Source organism: Alligator sinensis, unplaced genomic scaffold (genome assembly GCF_000455745.1).
Source record: "Alligator sinensis unplaced genomic scaffold, ASM45574v1 scaffold883_1, whole genome shotgun sequence".
Taxonomy (NCBI): Eukaryota; Metazoa; Chordata; order Crocodylia; family Alligatoridae; genus Alligator; species Alligator sinensis.
The window spans coordinates 2,309,710-2,329,543 of record NW_005842009.1 but is presented as its reverse complement, the minus strand read 5'-3'; the positions used below and the strand labels follow the sequence as shown (position 1 = coordinate 2,329,543).

Genomic DNA, 19,834 nt, shown 5'->3' with positions numbered 1-19,834 from the left:
CAGGAATGTGTTTGCTTGGGGACAAATAGGAGCAGCACAAAATATGCAGTGCACTGAAATAATTAACATGAGCTGTGTGAATTCTGTGGTGCCTAAAAAGGCTTTTAGGTGCCGAAAACTGCATGTTCCTGCTTGTGTGGACACGGCCAGAGGGGCCAGTGTTGATGTCAGATGGCTTGGCTGGAGCAGGAGCACACACAACGGACAAACAGAATGCATGTGAAGGAACAGGGTTTAGGTTGTAGTACATTGAAGAGCCACCAATTCCAGAGACACAAGACAAGGCATATAAGGCAAACTTTTTTTTTTTTTTTTTTTTTTGCAAAAGCAATGCCTGAAGAGCCCTGCTCTCTTAAATGCCACAATGACAGGAGAATTTTTATTCTTGGGTTAAAGGGAGCAAATCTATCTTAGTGATCAATTGATCATCCAACACCAGATTTGTAGCTTGACGGAAAAGTGCCTCCTAAACTATCTGACGGAAATGAGAGCCATCCCCAATAAGGCTAGTATGGGTATATGTGAATACGTGGTCTCTTGTCTCTCAAGTTTACTAGGAATTTTGATATAGGAAGGACCAACAGCATATGTCAGAGCTAACAACTTCCCTGACATACAGCATGGCTAAGTACAGACAGTCAAAAAGCCCAAGCAAGAATCAATTCCATCTAGGCAGCTTCCTCTAAGCTGCATAGATTGAACCGATAACAAACTGAACTAACATTCAGTTTTCAAGTGGGAAAGGCAAGGGGAGGCCTGCACTGACCCAGGCTGGTAGGCAGGGGATGCGAAAGGGCGAGAACACTAGAGCAGTCTCCCAGCCCGCTGACCATTGCAAGCCCAGCCAGGTAAGGCCATCCCCAACTGGCTCCCCAATACATGCCCCCAACCCCCTGCCATCCCCCCACAGGGGATTAAGGACCCCCTGCCCAGTGCCAGCCCACTTTCGGGGAGCCTCCTCCTCAGCAGGTGTCCCCCAGCATGGGTTTCCCAACCCAGGCAGCCCTGGGGAACCATTTCCTTTTCCCCCTTCCCAGCTGCCGACTGCTTCAGCCACTGCCACAGGAGGAAGAAGAAGTCCTTTGGGCTGGGTGCCTACCCATGCAGCCCAGTACAGGGGCACCAGGGAACCCCTGTCTTGGGGGGCTTCCCTCACCCTAGTCCAGAGAAGCCCCAGGGAGCTGAGGGGAATTCTTCCTCTCCTGAGTCCCACAGCTGCTTACCTTAGCCCCTGCAAGCCTCAGAGAAGCCTGGGGCAGCCTCAGGGAGTACAGGGAAAGTCTCCCGCTCCTCTGCAGCTGGCTTTGCCTCAGACTCGCAGCAGTGGGAGAACTCCCCTTGGCTCCCCAGGGCTGACCGGCTAGGGGGCCCCAGGCTAGGGTAAAGGAAGCCCCGAGGAACGGGTTCCCCAGTGCCTGTGCCCCTGTCACTCCTAGGGCCTTGGGAACTCCTTCATCCTCCCTCCACCATGGGGGCTTTCCCTTCCCCTAAGCTGTGTAGGCCTGGGCTAGGGGGAGTCTGGAGGTTCGTTCCCCTGCCCCTCTCCCCCAACCATGGGTTGATGGATGCAGGCAGGAAGCAGGCTATGGAGCAGAGGGGCAGGGCCATCCCTGCTCTACTGCAGTAGACAGCACAGGCCAGGGCAGCAAAGCATCCTGGGATGCTGGGGACTGTGAGTTAACTTGAACCAGGAAGGGATCTGAGACAGAAGTTCCATAATCCTGTTTGACCTAAATCAGTTAAGTCTGATACTATATCCATCTAGGTTTATCTTAAACTAGTTTTGGCCATTTTGAAAGCAGTTTATGTACACTGAACTTCTGCTCTGTTACAGGTTTAAACCAGTTTCCGATTACTTAAACTATTTTATGTGTAACTTCTGTCTCTGGCCCATCTGTCTTGTTAACACAGATTCCTCATATCTAGAGTAAAATAATGGCATTTGACTTTCCAGACAAGCAATAAGAGATCCACAGCTCTCTTTCCCAGACCAGAAGTTCTATGTGAGGATGTATGGGAGTTATCTTATCATGTTCTCTCTCTGCTACATGGGAGAAAATAAAGCAAGTAGAACAAGCTGATTTGGTTCTCAAACCAAAACAATGGTTCTTTGAGTCATTCAAGTAATGCTGTGCTCCACTATAGAAGTGTATAGGTCCTGTCTCCGCAGGGAATTCCAAGATTAACAAAGAACCTTATAGATTCATAGATGCTAGGGTCGGAAGGGACCGCAACAGATCATCGAGTCCAACCCCCTGCCTAGAGTGTTGGGATCAGATGACCCCAGCCAGAGATGCCTATCCTTATGTAGAGGTATTCCATGGTAACTCCCAAAACCACACAGAAGAGAGTCCATCCTTACAGCCTGGTTTATTTTTAAGCACCTCCTTTGGTCTTACTGAATAGCTATGCCACTCGAGGTCACCTGAGACAAGAAGATTGTCAGATACTTACACTAGACTAATGGACGCCAACTTTTTTGGCAGGCATGCCACAATTAAGCCCCACACCCTCCCTGGGTGCCACTCAAATACTCTTCCCCTACTTATTCTGTTGCTCTTTACCAAATGCCCCCTGCCCAATCTGCTGCTCTGCTTTCTACTCCCTACCCTATCTTCTGTGCTCTCCACTCTCTCCCCAATCTGCTGCATGCCACATACAGAGGCTGTCTGTGCTATCTTTGGCATGCATGCTGTGGGTTGGCCACTCCTGCTCTAGACATAATGTAAACTGGCAACAAGCTATTGCCTATGGCAGGGGTTGGCTGGATGCGGCCCACCAGGCCATTCTATCTGGCCCGCAGGGCCCCCCCAAAATTACGAAAATTAATATTCATCTGCCCCTGGCTGCCTGTCATGCAGCCCTCAATGGCTTGCCAAAACTCAGGACCCCAACCTGTAGCGGCCCTCCACCTGAAATAATTGCCCACCCCTGACCTACGCTATCTCATGAACCCTAGAGGCAACACCTAAAAATTGATGAATCACACTGGTAACCAGATAGCCTGCAAAGGTTGGCTAAGTCTTCCACTGAACCTTTTAGGAGAACAGGAACCAAATCACTGAAGAAAACCAGATAATACAAGGAATCACAGAAAATTAGGAGCTGGATCCTTCAGATGTAGATGTCAACCAGAGGTGCTGCTGTTGCCTAGTACTGGCAGGAGCCACCAAACATTCTGGAAATCTCATGGACTAGTAAGCATGTCTTTTTTCCTCCAGAAAGACTAACTGCACAGCTCCCAAGAGGACTTACTGTATAGCCCATAACATGACTGCAGCAACTGACACAGTAACAGCTGGATAAAAGTACTGAAATACCAGACTATGGCAGTATCCGAGTTCCTGTCATGGGGACTCCAATCTGTGGCATAGAGCTAAAGGAAGAGGTCCAATGCAAGCATATATGCATGCTTCAGGCCCAAAGCACAAGGACCAGATAAAGTATTAGGGAGTTAACTGTTCAGGTACTTCTGCTGCGAGATTCTAACATTGTCTGAGGCACATTTGGACACCAAGACATCCCAAAACACTGGGGATGTCTGCTGACCCAAGGTGGTCCTGTGAACCAGTTGTTCCTACATGATCCCTGGCAGCAACATCCTCTGAGGTGAGCTGTTGCCTAGCACCAAGGAAAGCTGTTACCCTGGGGCTCCCTGGTACCACACCCACGAAGTGTTAGGTTGAACCAAGGCTGGGATAGCCTTTAAATAAGATTCTCTGATTGAGGGCCTGTGACAGCACTTTGGGTTCACACCTTTAGTCCACACTCTTCAGCTAACAGGTCTCCCATTATTGTTGTCTGTAGGAACAGGACACTTTAATGAAATAATTGTGGTGACCCAATTTCAAACTATCCCAAACAACAAGAGCCAGGCACATCACCTCAACTGGGGACAGGAACTTCAAAAGGGCTATGCCACAGCTGTACAGTTTAGAGTCAGGTAACAGCTCCCAGAAGACCAGAGGGATAAAAAAACCCATCTGAAACGTTCCTAGGTCTTGATGTACCTTTGTTTGGGAGAATACTCAGCAGTGCTGTTCCTGAGTTGGATTATAGTGATTTCAGGCAGCTAATATTCTTAGGTCACTGACAGATGTTATATTAAAGGTGTAATGGGATCTGATGTGCGATCCCAACAATCGCACTTCTGGCCATGCCACATATGCATGGCAGGAGGTGCGATTGTGGGATCAGACCCCAATCATGCCATACTATCAGTAAAGGGGGAGTCTGGGATCATGATCCCATGCTCAGCTACACCAGCAAATAGCAAGCTTGTCTCCTCTGTACTTCTCCAGCTGGGAGCCCTAATCTTTTGATCAGCCAAAGGAGTGGAGGAGAACCAAGGGCTCCATGCGTCCCCATAGCGGGCAGCCCCGATTAGCTGACTCGGTCTCCCAGTCACAGGAGTGCATGGAACCCAAGCTCCCAGCTGTGGGACCATGCAGGAGCCAACGGCTCTGATGTACTCTCTCAGCTGGGAGTCCTGACCAGATAACCAGCACTCCCAGTCTGGGGGGGGCACAAGAGTCTTGAAGAGCTCCAGTGTGCTCCTGGAGGCTGGAAGCGCTGGCCACACATTCAATGTAAGGTGTGATGGGAACCAGCTGTAAAAGATATTGCACATCTTGTGTGTCAATACTTAACTAGTTAATCACTTCTTAAACATAACGTCTGTCAGAGGCCTTAAGAAATATGGCTGTTTCTCACACAATTCCTACTAACGATACAAATTCCAAGACTGAGGATCTCGCACAAACAATGGACTAGACCCTGGCCCTGCTGTGCATGACAGAACTGATAAACAGCAGTTGCAAAGCCAGCTCAGTTGTTTACTGAACAATTTCCCCTACATGGGGAATCTCTGGATGACGCTGTGCTGTGCCTTCCACTCCAGGCATACTCTAGAATAAGGCATGCAGCCAGCGGAAAGAAGTCATGGCTGAAACAGCCACGCACTTCAGCAATCCCTGCCTGCATAAATAGCCATTTCGTGGGTTTTGCAAATAGACACAAGTTTGAACAGCCCTGTCTGGCTCTGAGCAGGTACTTGCTGGATCCAAAGATGTAGCATGGAATTTTTGCAAAAAGAACACTTACCTTTTTCTTTTTTATAAAGGGCTTAAGGCCTTTGGACGAAGAATGTGAGATAAGAACTAAGTACAATTAGGATTATATAGGAACTAAATTAATTCTAAATGCTTCAAATATATTTACTTCAAAAGAGATAGCAATTCACAACAGAAGTTATATCAGCAAGCACTGTGTTGTTACAATAAATACTGTATTTCTTTAAAGATGCAGTTCTAGCATCCTGTTAAGACGTAGTCCATCCCTCATCAAAAAAATCTCACCTTCAGAATCAGTGCCAAAGGCAGCAGTAGTGTTGATAGCAGCAAGAGTCCACGTGCCAGAATTAAGGCTGTCTGTGCTGGTATTTATTGCTGGGACCGAAAGAGATTTTATGGCTTCCGCTTCTACTTCAGTAATGATTTCTAGTGTTCCAAACTCACTTAAACGGAACTGTGGATAACAAGAGAAACCAAGCAAATAAAGAAGACTAGCAAACAAAACAGCAGCAGACAGGCTTGAAAGAAGAAATGATAGTGCATGAGATTCAACAAGAAGCAAGTAGATCCGAGACAAAAAGTGGAATTGGCAAGAGAAATGGATTTACATACAACACAGCGTCACAAAAACATTCTTATTTTACCAGAAAAATGCCACTCCAGTGGTGAACACACATACACATTATTGGTCCATATGTATAGAGAAGTGACATTTATCCTAGCGTGCTTCAGATTTTTCTCTTTATGTAATTCAGATCTATGTTCATTTTAGCAAACATGCAAGAGTAAGCTGTACATCATCAAAGGGAGTAGCAATTTAGTTAAATCCCTGTTCTGAATGTTCAGAGCTAATCTGCAACAAAGAAATAGACATTAAATGTTATTACTAAATACAGCAACTGAATTTTAAAAATCTCATAGAAAGTAGGAAGCTATCCATGTTCTTAGAAGAAGTTACTTACTAGGGATTGTAGTTCCTAGGGGAGGACTGTTCCAATGCTTGTAGAGGAGTCCTCCCCCTCATGCCACTAGGCTTTGAAAACCTTCTACAAATGGAGTCCCAGTTTGGATAGCATGAGCACTCCCTCAAGCAGCGTGAGGAATATAAGAAGGCAGGCAGTTCTCAGCCCCTTCAGTTTCATCTGCTAACCCCGAGTCCTACAGAGAGCAATCCTCCTAGAACGTGGGAACGCGCAGAGGAAACATTCTTGGAGCACAGATACTGGAAAGACTCCTCTTCCTTCATCAAGGTTGCCTCTCCATAATCCCCCTTTTGGGAGTTTAGCAAACAAAATCTTCACTGAAAAGAGGCCCTAATATGAGGATGGATCAAAGATTCTGAAGAGGCATCCATCCTCAGAAAATACTTGTCCTTTGAAGCTCAAAGTGTAAATGTTCAGCTTGCTGAATAAACCAAGAAAGAGCTCTCTGAGACACGGCCAACAGCTTGCATGGGTATATGACCTTGGGGAGGTGGAAGGGCACAACACACATCATTGAAATGCATTTCCCCGAGACCAGGGATGTCAAAGATATGGCCCTTGGGCTAGATTCCAGCCTGTAGAGCCTTATCATCTCACCCATGTGATTTCTGACTGGCTTTGCACGCTGCAGGCAGCACGTGCAAGCCCCAGTCCCACATGCTGCACGTGATGCGCAGGGCTAGCCTGAGGCATGCCCTACATGCAATGTGTGGGGCCAGTCTGGCCCTGCATGCTGGACCCAGCACACAGACTGGTCTGTGGGCCCAATAGAGCCTGCAGTCCCAGAAAGCACTGCTTATCTAGCAAGTTGCTAAGTAGTGCCAGTAAATATGCAAAGATCACCAAACAAAAGAAGGATTTTTCCCTGACCAGGGATTAGCTATCAAAATACATACAAGCAGCCATTATTTGATTTCCATAACCTCTGCAATATGCAGATGGCTATTCCAAAAACAAGACCAACTGCCAGAATGTGTTGACATTTGCAGATTGTGAATAAAAACTCTGTAGTACACTAACTTATTGGTTTTACATTCTTCCATTACAACCCCTTAAAAATCATGATCGTTCTCCACCTAGCCTCTCCATACAAAGTTCAAAGTACTAGACCTATTCTCTCAGGCAGGTCTCCACCTTGCTCCTTTCCTCTTTTCCTCCATGTTCACAATATCCCAAGCCAAATTCCATCATCATTTTACAAAAGCCCTACCCTATGCTCTCTTACTTGATCTAAGGCCTATATTCTTCATAGCTCCAAACATACTGCAGTCTTTCTAAAAGAACCTCTGCCTCCTCTGCAATCCCAAAGTAACAGAGAGAATATTATTTTTATTTCAGTGAGAGCAAAAATAACACACCCCAAAGAGATGGTAATTATATATGAGATTCTGATTGTGTTTTCTGTAAAGAGTCTTTGTGTCAATTTAATGAGAAAACTACCGCTTTCCTGAAAGGGCAGAACAGCAACAGTACAATGGATTGCAGATACTATAGGCTAAATCTTCCATAGAAATGCTTATAATAGTAACAGACCAGTATTATGAGCAAAAGGTCACAAGAGGTTTCACCAGAGCTCTGATGCTCCATTAAAACCAGAGTTAACTGAAGAAAGGGAGGGCATTAAAGCAGTCTTATATTAAGGAACTAGCTTTCTGAAGCACAAACCTTTTTGTCCATAAATCACCGATTCTAATCCACCCTAAATCAGTAGTGATGGAAGGTGTTACCATGCAAAGGCAGTTCAATGGCTGACCCGAGGTCTCATGAACAAGTGTGGTTCAGTCCAGTTACTGCTGACCCCCACCAGAACAACTGTGACCACTGAGAATTCTGACTTGAGGCTGAAGAATGACTAAGCCATGGAGCTGAACTCCACTCATCCCTGGAGGTGCTCCCTTCTGGCCTATGATGGGAAAGCTACTTCTGCTGCTGCCTGTGCTGTATCTGCTCTGTAGGTGAAAAGAAGATTTTAATCTACAGAAATGTCAATGCAGCCTACTCACTAACACAAACTTCAGCTGAAAATACAAAACTGAAAGCAATGTTCCTTTGCAAGGGGCAAAAATGGAACTACCAAAAATTAACAGGAAATGCGATACCTCTGACATACACAAGGGAGTTAAAAAGAGACAAATAAAAAGGGAATTGGACAGTGAAAAACAAGAAAAAAAAAATCATTTTGAAGCATGAGGCTGAAGTAGACATCTTGTAAACAGTTAATAATGCTCTATTTAAACTTTGATACCATGCCCAATGACAGCATTATTTGAGGTCTAATCCTTGTAAAATTATCAAATAAATATATATGGTTCCTTTCATCCTAAGAAATCTCACAATACTGTAGACTCTACACTGTTACACAATAATCAGTTAAATGCAGCCATCTCTGAAGAGGAACATTATTGCTGTTTTCAAGAACACAGCAATATTTCACAGGAGGTTTTCTTTTAGGAAGCAAAGATTAACAACTCCAACTGGAAAGTGCAAGCTTTTTAGAAAATAATAATCCAAACCACAACTTGGAAAACCATAGGTCTAGTAGGAACTCTATGAACCCGATTCTGTCATTCCAGTTTTATGTCAGTGTAACTCCATTGATTTTAGGACGCTATGGGGATCCAAACATTTCAGACATATGAGGTCACCTGAGCTCTTATCCTTTTGACTTCCTCAGTTACAGCACTGAAGAACTTTCTCTGTAGTTTAAATCGAAGTTTGAAACGGAGTAAAGGTTTTTTAAGATAGAGTAGTGGAGGAAAACATGAAAAAAGACAGAAAAAAGACTAATGTTGTTATGAGTAGCTACTGATTTTGGATACCTAACATGAGCTGCTGGAACCATACAGGTTCTCATCTCTAAAAATACCATATCAGGTTGTCACTGTAGGTAGTTACCAAAAAACAAAAACCTGTAACTTGTGTAAATTTGGCCTAAATGTTGGAAGTACAACTATTTTTCCAGTCATTTGTAAAAACACAGTCATCCCAGTTACTTTTTTTTGTACATCAGATATGAGAACATCAAGCCCTAAATTTTAATTATTATTTATCACAGTTATATTACAGAAACTTTCAGTAAATAAGAAACGTGTAGACAACTGACAAAAGCTGAGCCAATAATCACTGACATATGAGAGCAATCTGACCTACAGATACCAGCGAACACAGTCCTCACTCATGCCATGTTGGCTTTAATGCTATTTCTGGCCTGAATAAGGCACTGTTGAATTGGCAGGATCAGGCCATACATTTTTGTACAACAATGTAAGAACATTCTTAAATACATCCTTGAAATGATCTTTAGAAGCTCTGAAGAGGAGTCAAGAGAAGGAAAAAATGACTAAGCTTCCATAAATCTCACAAGGAATTTACCATTTGATCAGTAACCCCCCCCAACAATACCTGACATGAGATAATCATTTTAAAGCAAGACTTATTTCTAACCAAACAAAGAACATTTGCTATCGTAGTGTATTATGGAAGGTATGACTTTCTTTTTTTTTTACCCTGTTCCTTGGTTTCTTACTTGTATGTTGCTACCTGGCAAGGTAGCAATGCCGTCTTTCCAGTCTAAGGCACCCATTACATCGAAGTCTGCAGTCGAGTTGGTGGCAGGTTTTCGCTCCGAAACATTCTGTTCCATCTTTCAGCTTAGGCTTTTAGTTTTTTAAAAAAATGTTTAAAGAAAACTAGGGACTGGGGGAAAAAAAAAAGAGGCACAGAATCAACAGGCCTGCTGCTTACATTTCATGAAGGATTTAAGAGTGACGCTTATGATTCATATGGCTTTAAAAAGATGGGGAAAAAGGTCAACTTGCAATTTGCCCAGGCACTTTTAAGTATAAGTATTAAAATGCAATTCCAGGACAAAACAGTATAACAGCAAGTTGTGAGACAGCTGGTTTGGATAAGTAGTTATTGTCAACTTTACAGAGCAAAATCCTGATCTCTCTCAAATCAGTGGGAGCTTTGCCACAGATGTTAACAGGACCAGGATTTAGTTCTATGTTAACAAAGACATATGTGCACTTGCACACTCACACCCAATCTTACAATATCCATCACAGTAGCATATGTGTGCCATAAACTTGGGCTGTCCAACTGGTGGCCCACAGGCTGCATGCAGTCCACAACGGATTAACGTGCAGTCCCTGGGTTCTCACCTGGCCACCATTCTTTCCACTGCTCCAGCTGCAATAGCACCCAGTCTTCAGACTCTCCCCTCCCCTCTCCAGCTGCTGCCTCCTGCATTTGCCCCAGGGGGAAGGGCAACGTGGCAACAGAGAGCTGAGGGTCAGTCTGGGGCCATGCCCAAGGGAGACAGGGGAAATTGAGGCCACATGCCCCAAGTGGGAATTATGCCTGCATAGTACATCAGTGAGTGAGGTGGTGCTCACACAGGTGTGCAGTGCAGTGTGGGGGAGCATCCACATGGCATACCTGGTGTAGCCTGCAAGGAGAGTGGCCCCCTAGGCCTTAGAAGTTGGACAGCTCTGCCCTATATAATTTTAAGAGCAATATAATTTAACTCATGCTGGCAGATCACACTGCACTGCTATGGAGCTCCGACAGTACTTACGGTCTACGAACTACTTCACTGTAACATAAAATAAAAGCCTCCTGTAGAAGCATTAGCTGAAAGCAATTTTGCTAGTTGAACTAAACGTATGTTAATAATAAAATAGCACTTTACATACATTAACAACAAGTTACTTGTACCTTCTTATTGCTTTGCATATGTGACCTGAATAACTCGAATACTGAAAAATTAAAACTAGTTATTAAAACATTCATATCTTTTTTTTTGAAAGGACAGCTTTATTATTTTTTCTGTCATTTCTCATTGCTTTTTCATATATACCCATGTTAAATTTAACCCATCATGTGGAAACAGGTCTGAACTGCCTAAGGGAAATCGTACAAATCTCTCAATACAACAGATCATCTGCCTGTTATGAAAAAAAATGTTTCAGCGAAAGGCAAAAACTCACCTTTGAGGCAGGACAATTCTTGCTGTACAAGCAATCATGAATCTCCAAGATCAAGTGTCTTAAGGAGATCTGTATGTATAACTTGATGGGATGAGCTTTGGTAAATACTACTACCAACCACTTTCATTTAAAACTGAGTCCACTTCTGACGTCAACGTGCAGGGTCTCACAACCTGAACATTTCCCTTAGGACTGGTTTTCTCTTAGTTAATTAAAAAATTCCAGTGAGGACAACTCCAAAAGTCTGGCAAGATTAGCACCATATACATGAATTGTAATGCGTCAGGCTGATGAAAACAGGAATCAGTTAACTAAATTAATGGTCCAATTCTAGAAGATGTTAAGCACATTCAACTCCCACCGACTTCAACAAGAGTTACAAATACCTAGGATCAGGCCCTTGAAGCCTCTAGTTAATGGCTGAGCAAAGACTCCATTAAGTTAACACAGAGATCAAAAGAATATAACGCTGCCATCTGCCAAGGCCACATGGGTACAGGTAGCCTTTAAGTCTTCTTTAATTTGATTCAGCCATTTCAAAAGACCTTCACAACAGTTACTATTTCATACAGACTTCTAAAGCTATAAAGCCTGTTTGTAGTCTACAGGTTTGATGCTAGTCCCTGCAAAGATGGAAAGTATCACTATAAGAGGTGTCATTTATCAAATTCACACTTTAAATATAAAGGATTTCTAACAACAACTAACGCCCTCAAGCCTAGGCTGAGGATGTGCTGCTCTAGCCAGAGGACACGAATCTTAAACAGGGTCAAAGTTTACATTTGATACATTTTTTGTTGGTGGTATCAAAGTATCATTATTTAATTTGGTGATGGAGTGTTACCCCCTAAACCAAGCCAGAAACAGACAACTGAATCTCCCGGGGTCTGTTTTCTATTCCTATTTCTATTCCTGTCACTACTAACAGTATGACCCACCTCAGGCCTCAGTCCGCCCTGTACTAAAATGTAAGGTAACAATACAGACCTACCTCATATAAGGATTAATTATTGCTTGTTACAGACCTTTGGATCTAAAGCATTGTGCAAATGCTTGATGTCATCCCCCGTTCCCCCCATTCCAATTTTAACAGCCCAGTGCTGCAAAATCCAGAACGCTCCCAACAGTCAACGGGATTTGGGGGCCACAACAAAAAGCATCTTTTAGGATTTGGTCTCAGGCCAGTAGCAGCATTCTCACTGGAGTAGAGAGCTTTGAAGCCACTTAGCTTAAACTAACTCTTTCAAAGCTGTTCTATGTGAACTGTTTAAAACCAAACCAGGCAAAGCATTAGAAAAAACACAATATATGGAATAATCTTGTACTTGCCAGCTGGGACTAGATAAAATAGGCCTTTTTCATCTCTACATTTTATAAATCTAGTTAAAAAAAACCTAGAAAACTATAATAAAGAAATTACTTTTCTTATAATGTTCCCTTTATAATGTATTATCAGTATAATCTATAATAAAACCAAGATAGCCTAATAAAAGGAAACAAAATGAGCAATTAAAAGGCAGCAGAAACCAACTAGAAAAATTAGAAAAAAAACTTTAGTCATGAGAACTTTTCCCATTTGCCCCAGTTTGTGATGGTTTTTCTTTTAATTCAGAAACATTACAGTGCTAAAAGAATGAGTGCTCTATAATTACAATTTACAATACAGCGAAGCTAGGGTGAAAAATTTAGCTGTAAATAGTTAGGTCCGATTCATAAACTGACCAATAAATGACATACTGGCAGATATAACAGAAGCACAGATTTTGCACTTTACCTTTTTTTTTTTTTTTTTTTTGGGGGGGGGGGAGCGTAAAAAATTTCAAAATTTTATCTTGTTTCTGCTCCTGATCTTCGATACTGTCTTGGGCGAGAATAGACAGCCAAGGACCTTCAAAGGTGCTGGGCATTTGTAACTTCCACTGTTTCCATTAATGGCAGTTATGGGTGCTTATTGCCTCTGAAAATAAACCTAACTTCAAGCAAACAAGTTTTTAAATTTGGTACATCTCATCCTATTCATGAAATGAAAATAAGTTAATACAAAGAGTTCTGGCAAAGCTGTTAGGCTTAGCTAATATTTGCTCTAAGTGCTTTACATACAAATCTATGTAAGGTCTAATAATACTTAAGACCTTCAGGGAAAGGAGCCACTTTCAGCAAGTTCCAATTCACACATTATTAGCCTGATTCCTCACTACACAGGGATGTCCCTGTAGCTGCACGGGTGTAAAACTGAAGCAGTGATGGGGAAATAGATTCAAAGACTTCAAGTCAAGTAATTACAGTATAAAATTCTCAACCCCTCTGGCTAAGCTTCCATACAAGGGGAGGCAGACTTCCACTGAAAAATACTGTGTCAAGAAAACCATCTGATAGTCTGCTGTCCTGGGAATAATCAACTTATAAATATCCTTTCTTCCCAAAAATAGAATGGGGAACCTAGCTGAGCTGGTCATTTTATTTCATAGAATAAATCTACTAAAAAAGCAAGAGTTCAGAAAGGTCTTTGTCTTTCATGATTGACTGTTTGAAAGCTCCATATTATCTCAATTTCTTATGAAACTTATTTAGAGTATCTAACAATTGCCCAGCACACAATGCCGATAATTGAGTCTTACACAGCCAGTAGAAAACTAAATTACAGTTTAAACAGAAGTAAAAAAAACCGCTTAGACTTTCTCCTAGGAGCAGCTACTCTAGTCTCAAAAACTGTCTTGCAAAATAACACAACACAAAAATCATTTTCCTGTCCTTACTCTACTCTAACAATAATTAAAGATTATCCATAAAAAATATTTCTCACCCTGGACAAGTAATATTTTGTCAGGTTAAACTGGTCTTACTATCAGGAAAACTAACTTTATAACCAGCATCATCAGGCTAGCCGGAAATGGAGCCCGCAATGGAAACAGATCTGCACCAATAGTTCAATAGAAAACCTCAGCAGCCATCAGCAAGCATGCACTGCATGAGTACAATACTGTTGCTCTTGCTGTCTTCTGCATCAATGCACAAGAAATCCAGGCTACAACCTAAAATTTTACTCTAGAATAGGCCTCCGTTCATTATCCTTTTCATTGCTTTTCAAGTTCTCAGCAGGGGAAAAGAAGAGTCCCATTTATGAATACAAAAGCAAACAAAATGTTACTAGTTTGAAAGACTAAAAAAAACACAAAAAAAAGATGGGCTCGGGGATAGGGGTATGCTCCTGCAGTTAAGACACTTGGTTGAGACTTAGAAGAACAATTTTTTTCCTACCTCTTCCGTAGATGCCCTGAAGGCAAACCACTTTACCTCTCTGTGTTTCAGTTACCCATCTGGGAAAAGCTTACCTCCCAAGAACCGTATGAGGATAAATTAAAATCAGCATGATGCTCAGATACTGTAATGTTGGAAGATTAATAAAATAATACCAGATGCCATTTGATACCAAGTACAATTTATAAGCTCAGGAAGCAATACTATATGAGCATGTTTCTAAACACAACAAATGAGCTTAATCTGGCAGTAAAACAGGACCAGCTCTGTAGTCCACAGAGCTCTCTTAAAAGCTACTGGTCAAACATTCACTTACGTTAGCTGAGAGAATCAAAGCTCCAAGATAAGCAATAACTATCCTCCTGAGGAAAGCAGAAAATCTCTCTCTCCCCCCCAACCCCACCTCCCTTCCCTTTCCCCCTCCCTCTCCTGTCCAGCCACAAGCCACTTTATATTACAGGAACATTTCAGTAAGCAAGGTAGCAAAAAAGAAAGCATATGTCAAGTCAGGTGGAGCAAACGCGATTCCAAGGGTCAGTGTTTCAATGCCCCAATTCACACATTTTCTATTCTGTTCTTCAAGTCTCTTCCCGTTAAGTTCCCTTCAACATGTGATCATTTGCTTTGCTACCCTTCTCTTCAGATTTGTATAACAAGTTGAAGTTAACTAGAAAGCAGTCTTTTTCCTGTCTTTTTTGTTATAGGAACTCAATGAAGCATTCAGTGCTATACTGAAAAACATATTTCAGTCTATTCCCAGCAGAAGTGGAGAGAAGTAGTGGACGGTATAAAACACATTTGTGTGTCCACAGAGTTAACAGTTTGTGTTCAGCTACTGTACGTGAAGAACAGCAGCACACACTGCATTAATTTTATTTTTATGACTTGCATTAAAGTGTTATTCCTGTTGGGGCTCTTTTTCTGATTGAAAGAGTTTGATTTTTTAATGCTCACAAAAGATTACAGATTGGCAATTGTGAAAAAGAAATCCCTCTATTTAACTACAAAACAACCATAGTACAAGCAGTAGCACCACAAGCTCGCCTTAAAAATATGCCTGAAAAGATCATCCACTGGGGCAGGGGGGAGGGGACAACAGGAAAATTTAATAGTGGTCCAACTAGTTCCAGTCTCCTTACTGAAATGGTCATCAAATGGGCCATTTGTACTTAAAAACAATTACATATTTTATAAGTTTCAGCCAATGTAGCATGAAACTTACAGAGAGACACCTGGAAACAGGTGTTTGGGCCCCTCTACACATGCACGTAAAGGGGCATAATCCACCCAATTGTGCCTCCTGCTATGTCACACGTGCATGGCAGGAACCATGACTGTGGGATCGTGCATTAGTGCATCACGCCTTTACCTGCATGTGTAGAGGGGCCCAAACACCTGTTTCCAGTTGTCTCTCTCTAAGTTTCATGCTACATTGGCTGAAACTTATAAAATATGTAAAAAACCCTACCCTGTTTTTTGAAGGGAAAACAAATATTTAAACGGATGCATTTAAATTCAATGGAGCTACAAGTTAGCGACATCACAATGAAATATTACCCCATTACATGTGCACATAGTTAAAGTGAATAATTGAAAATAATTAGTGAGTCCATCCTACAATAAGAGAATGCCATTATCCATATTATTTCGTTGCCCTTAAAAATTTCTAAACTTACAATAAACACATATTGATATATGTTTCCATATAAAAAGGTCAAGGAAATTGCAAAGCTTTATGCTAGTTATTTTTTCCTATGTTTTAAGCCCACTTTATTAAATTATGTTTTTGCTGAACAGTTCCTCTCATATATCCTCTTGAGATTGCACATACAAAATTAATCACATAAAAATATCAGTTTGGAGGGGAATAATACAACTGCTCAATGTTCAATTTTGGAATAATTGCTTTTTAATGTATGCCAAACAGACATTAATAGCAACTGTTCTTTACAAGATTGAAATAATTCACCTTCAGGCCAAATATGAAAAAAGTATTTTAAAAACAGAAGAAACATTTACAGAATCAATCAAAGTAAGACTAAAAAAGTAACAGCATTTTAATGTGTGTAAATACATAGGATGGTCATTTAAATTTATTTGACTTGAAGTCAATAACTAAAATTAATCTAAGCACCTACACTCTATAGCTGCTCAATGAAAATTGCAAAATGGATTTTTTTTTCTAATAGCTATTTCCTAAATTGTTTGGTGGTAGAATGCTGTAAAACTGTTCGTCTCAGATTTAGCACTACAGTACTAAAATCTGAAGAAATTAAAGTAAAACCCGGCACAGATGGTGATATAAAAAAATCCCAAACTCCATATGACTATATAGAAAAAAAAAAGACCCCCCCCAATAAAACAGCAAATGCCTTCTCTACATTAAATACCACAGGAATCTGAAAAGCAGTTGTTCCTATTTCCAGAAAAAGTTGCATCCAAAACAAATCTCCCTAAAGAAAGACACTATTCCTTGGCTGAGTGTTTTCTTTATAGATTATAATATATATTTTCATATTCTTTCCTAGTTTTTAATATTTTATACATGGGCACACACACTATTTGCTCTCCCTCCTTTACTCATTTAAGGCTTAAGCAAATCATGACATAACACTATATTTTGAAGTTGAGGAAACAGTGACAAGGAGATACATTTACACAATCAATAATATTATGTTACCATAGAAGGGCCCCATTCAGCATTTAAGCACATAGTCCTATTAAGCTCTAATGGACATTATACATACTTAAAGTTAAACTACATGTTTAAAAGCTTTACTAAATGAGTCTTATAACTGGCTCCTTTTATAAAGAGACCAGATCAATGACTGTATTATGTCTTATAATTTACCTTTCTGTTTAAAAAGGTTAAGCCCATTTCTGGACCCTGCTCCAAATTACATCTGCTTCTTTCCAGTGACTATTTAATGTAAAATGTATATAAAATTATATGCATAGGAAGGACAAGATACACATGCATATGCAAAGACGAGAACCCAGGACTCTCCTCCTTGATGTGAATGCCCTAAAACTAGGGGCTGGCAACTTTAGCCCCCCCATGGGCCAGAGCTTGCAACCTGGTACGGCTACACAAATCTGATCAGCCCCCCACTCCTCTGCCTGTCAGCTCAAGTGCCCTGTGCTTCCCCTTGTTGCAGTTACCCAGCCCCTCTGCTGTGAGGGCAAATGCAGACATGAGCGAGCAGCAGGGAGAGCTGCGGAGGAGATGGATGGTTCTGCACAGGTGTGTGCCACCCAATCCCCTGTGCTAGGTTGGATTTTCTAAGTCAGCTCTAACCTTTTCACAGACCAAATCTGGCCCACGGGCCACAGGCTGCCAAACTCTGCCCTCATCAGTAGGCCTGCTTGGCAGCCACGTAATTGGGCCCTGAGGAATTTTATGTCCCATTCTCCAAATTGTGTGACTTGCCATGCCAGACATGCACTCTAGCTGCACCTACCACACACACGGAAAAGGTAGCAGGGGAACCAGGAACTCCCTACTCCAAGTGGTTGGGAACTTTAAAAAGTGGGCTTGCAACTGGGGCTCCCAACAGCATGCCTGCTTTTTAGAAGCCCAGGGTGCCATGAGCCTGACACCAGGTAGCCTTTCCCTGATTTTGGGCTCATGACATCCTGAACTTTTAAAAAGGAGACACGTGCTCAGAGCCCCAAACTGATTCTGGCCATTTTTTTTTTTAATTCCCTGGGCACCATAAGCCCAACAAAGGGATGAGGCTCCCCAGTGTCAGACTCATGGTGTCCCACACAGTACAGCAAGGGATGGGGGAGCTCCCCCAATACATGCACTGGATTAAAGAGAGACCTATCATGAGCAGCAGGAACAGGGGACTCCCTCATCCCCAGCTGCTACCACATGGCAGTTCTTTACATGGAAGCATGCAGGTGGGGATAAGGAACCATCCCCCATTCCCAGCTGTACTGTGCCAGATGCCTCTTTAAATGGGCATGTAAAATTGCATTTATTAAATGCCAATAAATCCTGTTGAGAGGCAGAGCCTAAGAGTGCATGTGCAGTGCCATGCTAAGACAGCTACATCAAGGATCAGCAACGAACATCACCTTTAGTTTGGGCAGTGCTACACTGGAAGTACTTTGGCTAGCTCAGTGCAGTGCTGCACATGTATGATACTGGTGCTGTATTGGGATGATATTGTCCCAATTTGTCATGCCATAATTTTAGTGGCTTCAGCTAGAGCTCTCTCCTTAGACATTTATCCTGGGGTGACCATGAACCTAGGACATCTATGTCATGGAAAGCACTCCAGCCACTGGGATACAATATCTCCTACCACCACCACCATCTCTGATAGCCATGTTTGAAAAAGAAAGCAGAAAATACTGAATTTGTAAGACATCTAAGGCTATGAGATTCAGGCATCACCAAGTCCAGTTTCTGGACTCCAACGGAGCTTATATGCTAGCTAGGCTCTTTTTCTACTCGGCCCAGGGCAAAAATGCACATGCAGGCACTTAAGGACCTTTTGTGATAGACTATGTGCTGATTGTGATATGTCTGTGTTAACTGTTCACATTGTTACATAGTATCATACGACTCAGTTTATCTCCTTGGCCTTAAAACGGTGGGGTCCTCAGGGATGGCTTTGGCTATGGCTATGCCTATGGCTCCATGACCGTGCCAATGTTGCCCAACGGGCAGCCTTTTCCTCACCTGCCATGTCTTACTGGTAATTATAATAAATAGGGAGGCTGCCCTCAAGTTTATGTTTGGGCATGGTCCTGATGGACCCCACTGAACCCTGTGCGTTCTTGGGCCCCTTTTTGGGTCCCACTCAAAATGGATGCCTCATGGGACACCCTCAGCCTTATGGGCTAGATGCATGGCTCCAAAACTGCCCCTTTCCATGTCCCAAGCCTCACAGATGGTATGTAAATGTTATCCCTCTAAAGCCTTGATGTAGCTCAGCCTCTCCTTCATCACTGGGCTCTCTGTGGCCCCGTCTCTGCACCCACACTGGCGCTGCGCCTGCTGGTGCTGGGGTCTCCACATTGTAGCGTGGCCCCAATGAGGCCTCCTCCTCCCCAGTAGCCTCGGTCTGGTCCACCAGTTTATAAACAGCAACCAAAATATGAGCTCCTGGGCTATAACGTAATACAACCAGTTCAGGGTACGCTCTGTCCCTTTCAAAGAGTCAAGCTTCCTCCCAAGCATTAAATGCCTTGTAGCCCAGGGTACCTGGTGAATTTCTGGAGCCCCATTAGTCCTATAGGCTGCATATCAGGCGGCCACAGCATCTCTGGGCAATTCTTCCCTACCTGGCTGCTGCCAGAGAACTAGCCATTGCTGGCCTCAGCCCTGAGGTTTGTGTGCGCCCAGGGCCCTGGCTTCTTCCGGTCAGCTGACTGGGTGCAGGTGCAGGCTAATTCCCTTGTTATCCTGCTGCCATAGTAACCTGCACCTGTGGGGTTTCTGCCTGGCTCCTAGGGCTCTCTCCCTAGACGATTTCTGCTCTTAAAGGAGCAGGCACTTTAGTGCCCTGCGATAGGC

General features: G+C 42.7%; 1 protein-coding gene across 12 annotated transcripts in view; it reads right to left on the bottom strand.

The window, feature by feature from the left end:
• Window positions 1-19,834, bottom strand: part of LOC102369465 (lethal(3)malignant brain tumor-like protein 3) — a 96,256-nt gene that overhangs the window by 72,492 nt on the left and 3,930 nt on the right. For 7 of the 12 annotated variants that reach the window (XR_003093627.1, XR_003093626.1, XM_025201941.1 and 4 more), the window contains exons 2-3: window positions 9,582-9,751; window positions 5,358-5,526 (exon numbers count right to left, since the gene is read on the bottom strand). Coding sequence is in view for 8 of the 12 variants with exons in the window: in XM_025201941.1 (XP_025057726.1) it covers window positions 5,358-5,526; window positions 9,582-9,698 (286 nt within the window). In the remaining 4 variants the exon portion in view is untranslated. Of the gene's footprint in view, window positions 1-5,357; window positions 5,527-9,581; window positions 9,752-11,046; window positions 11,460-19,522; window positions 19,716-19,834 lie in introns of those variants that run through there. The other 5 variants (XM_025201943.1, XM_025201947.1, XM_006021874.3 and 2 more) reach the window with 4 other exon arrangements.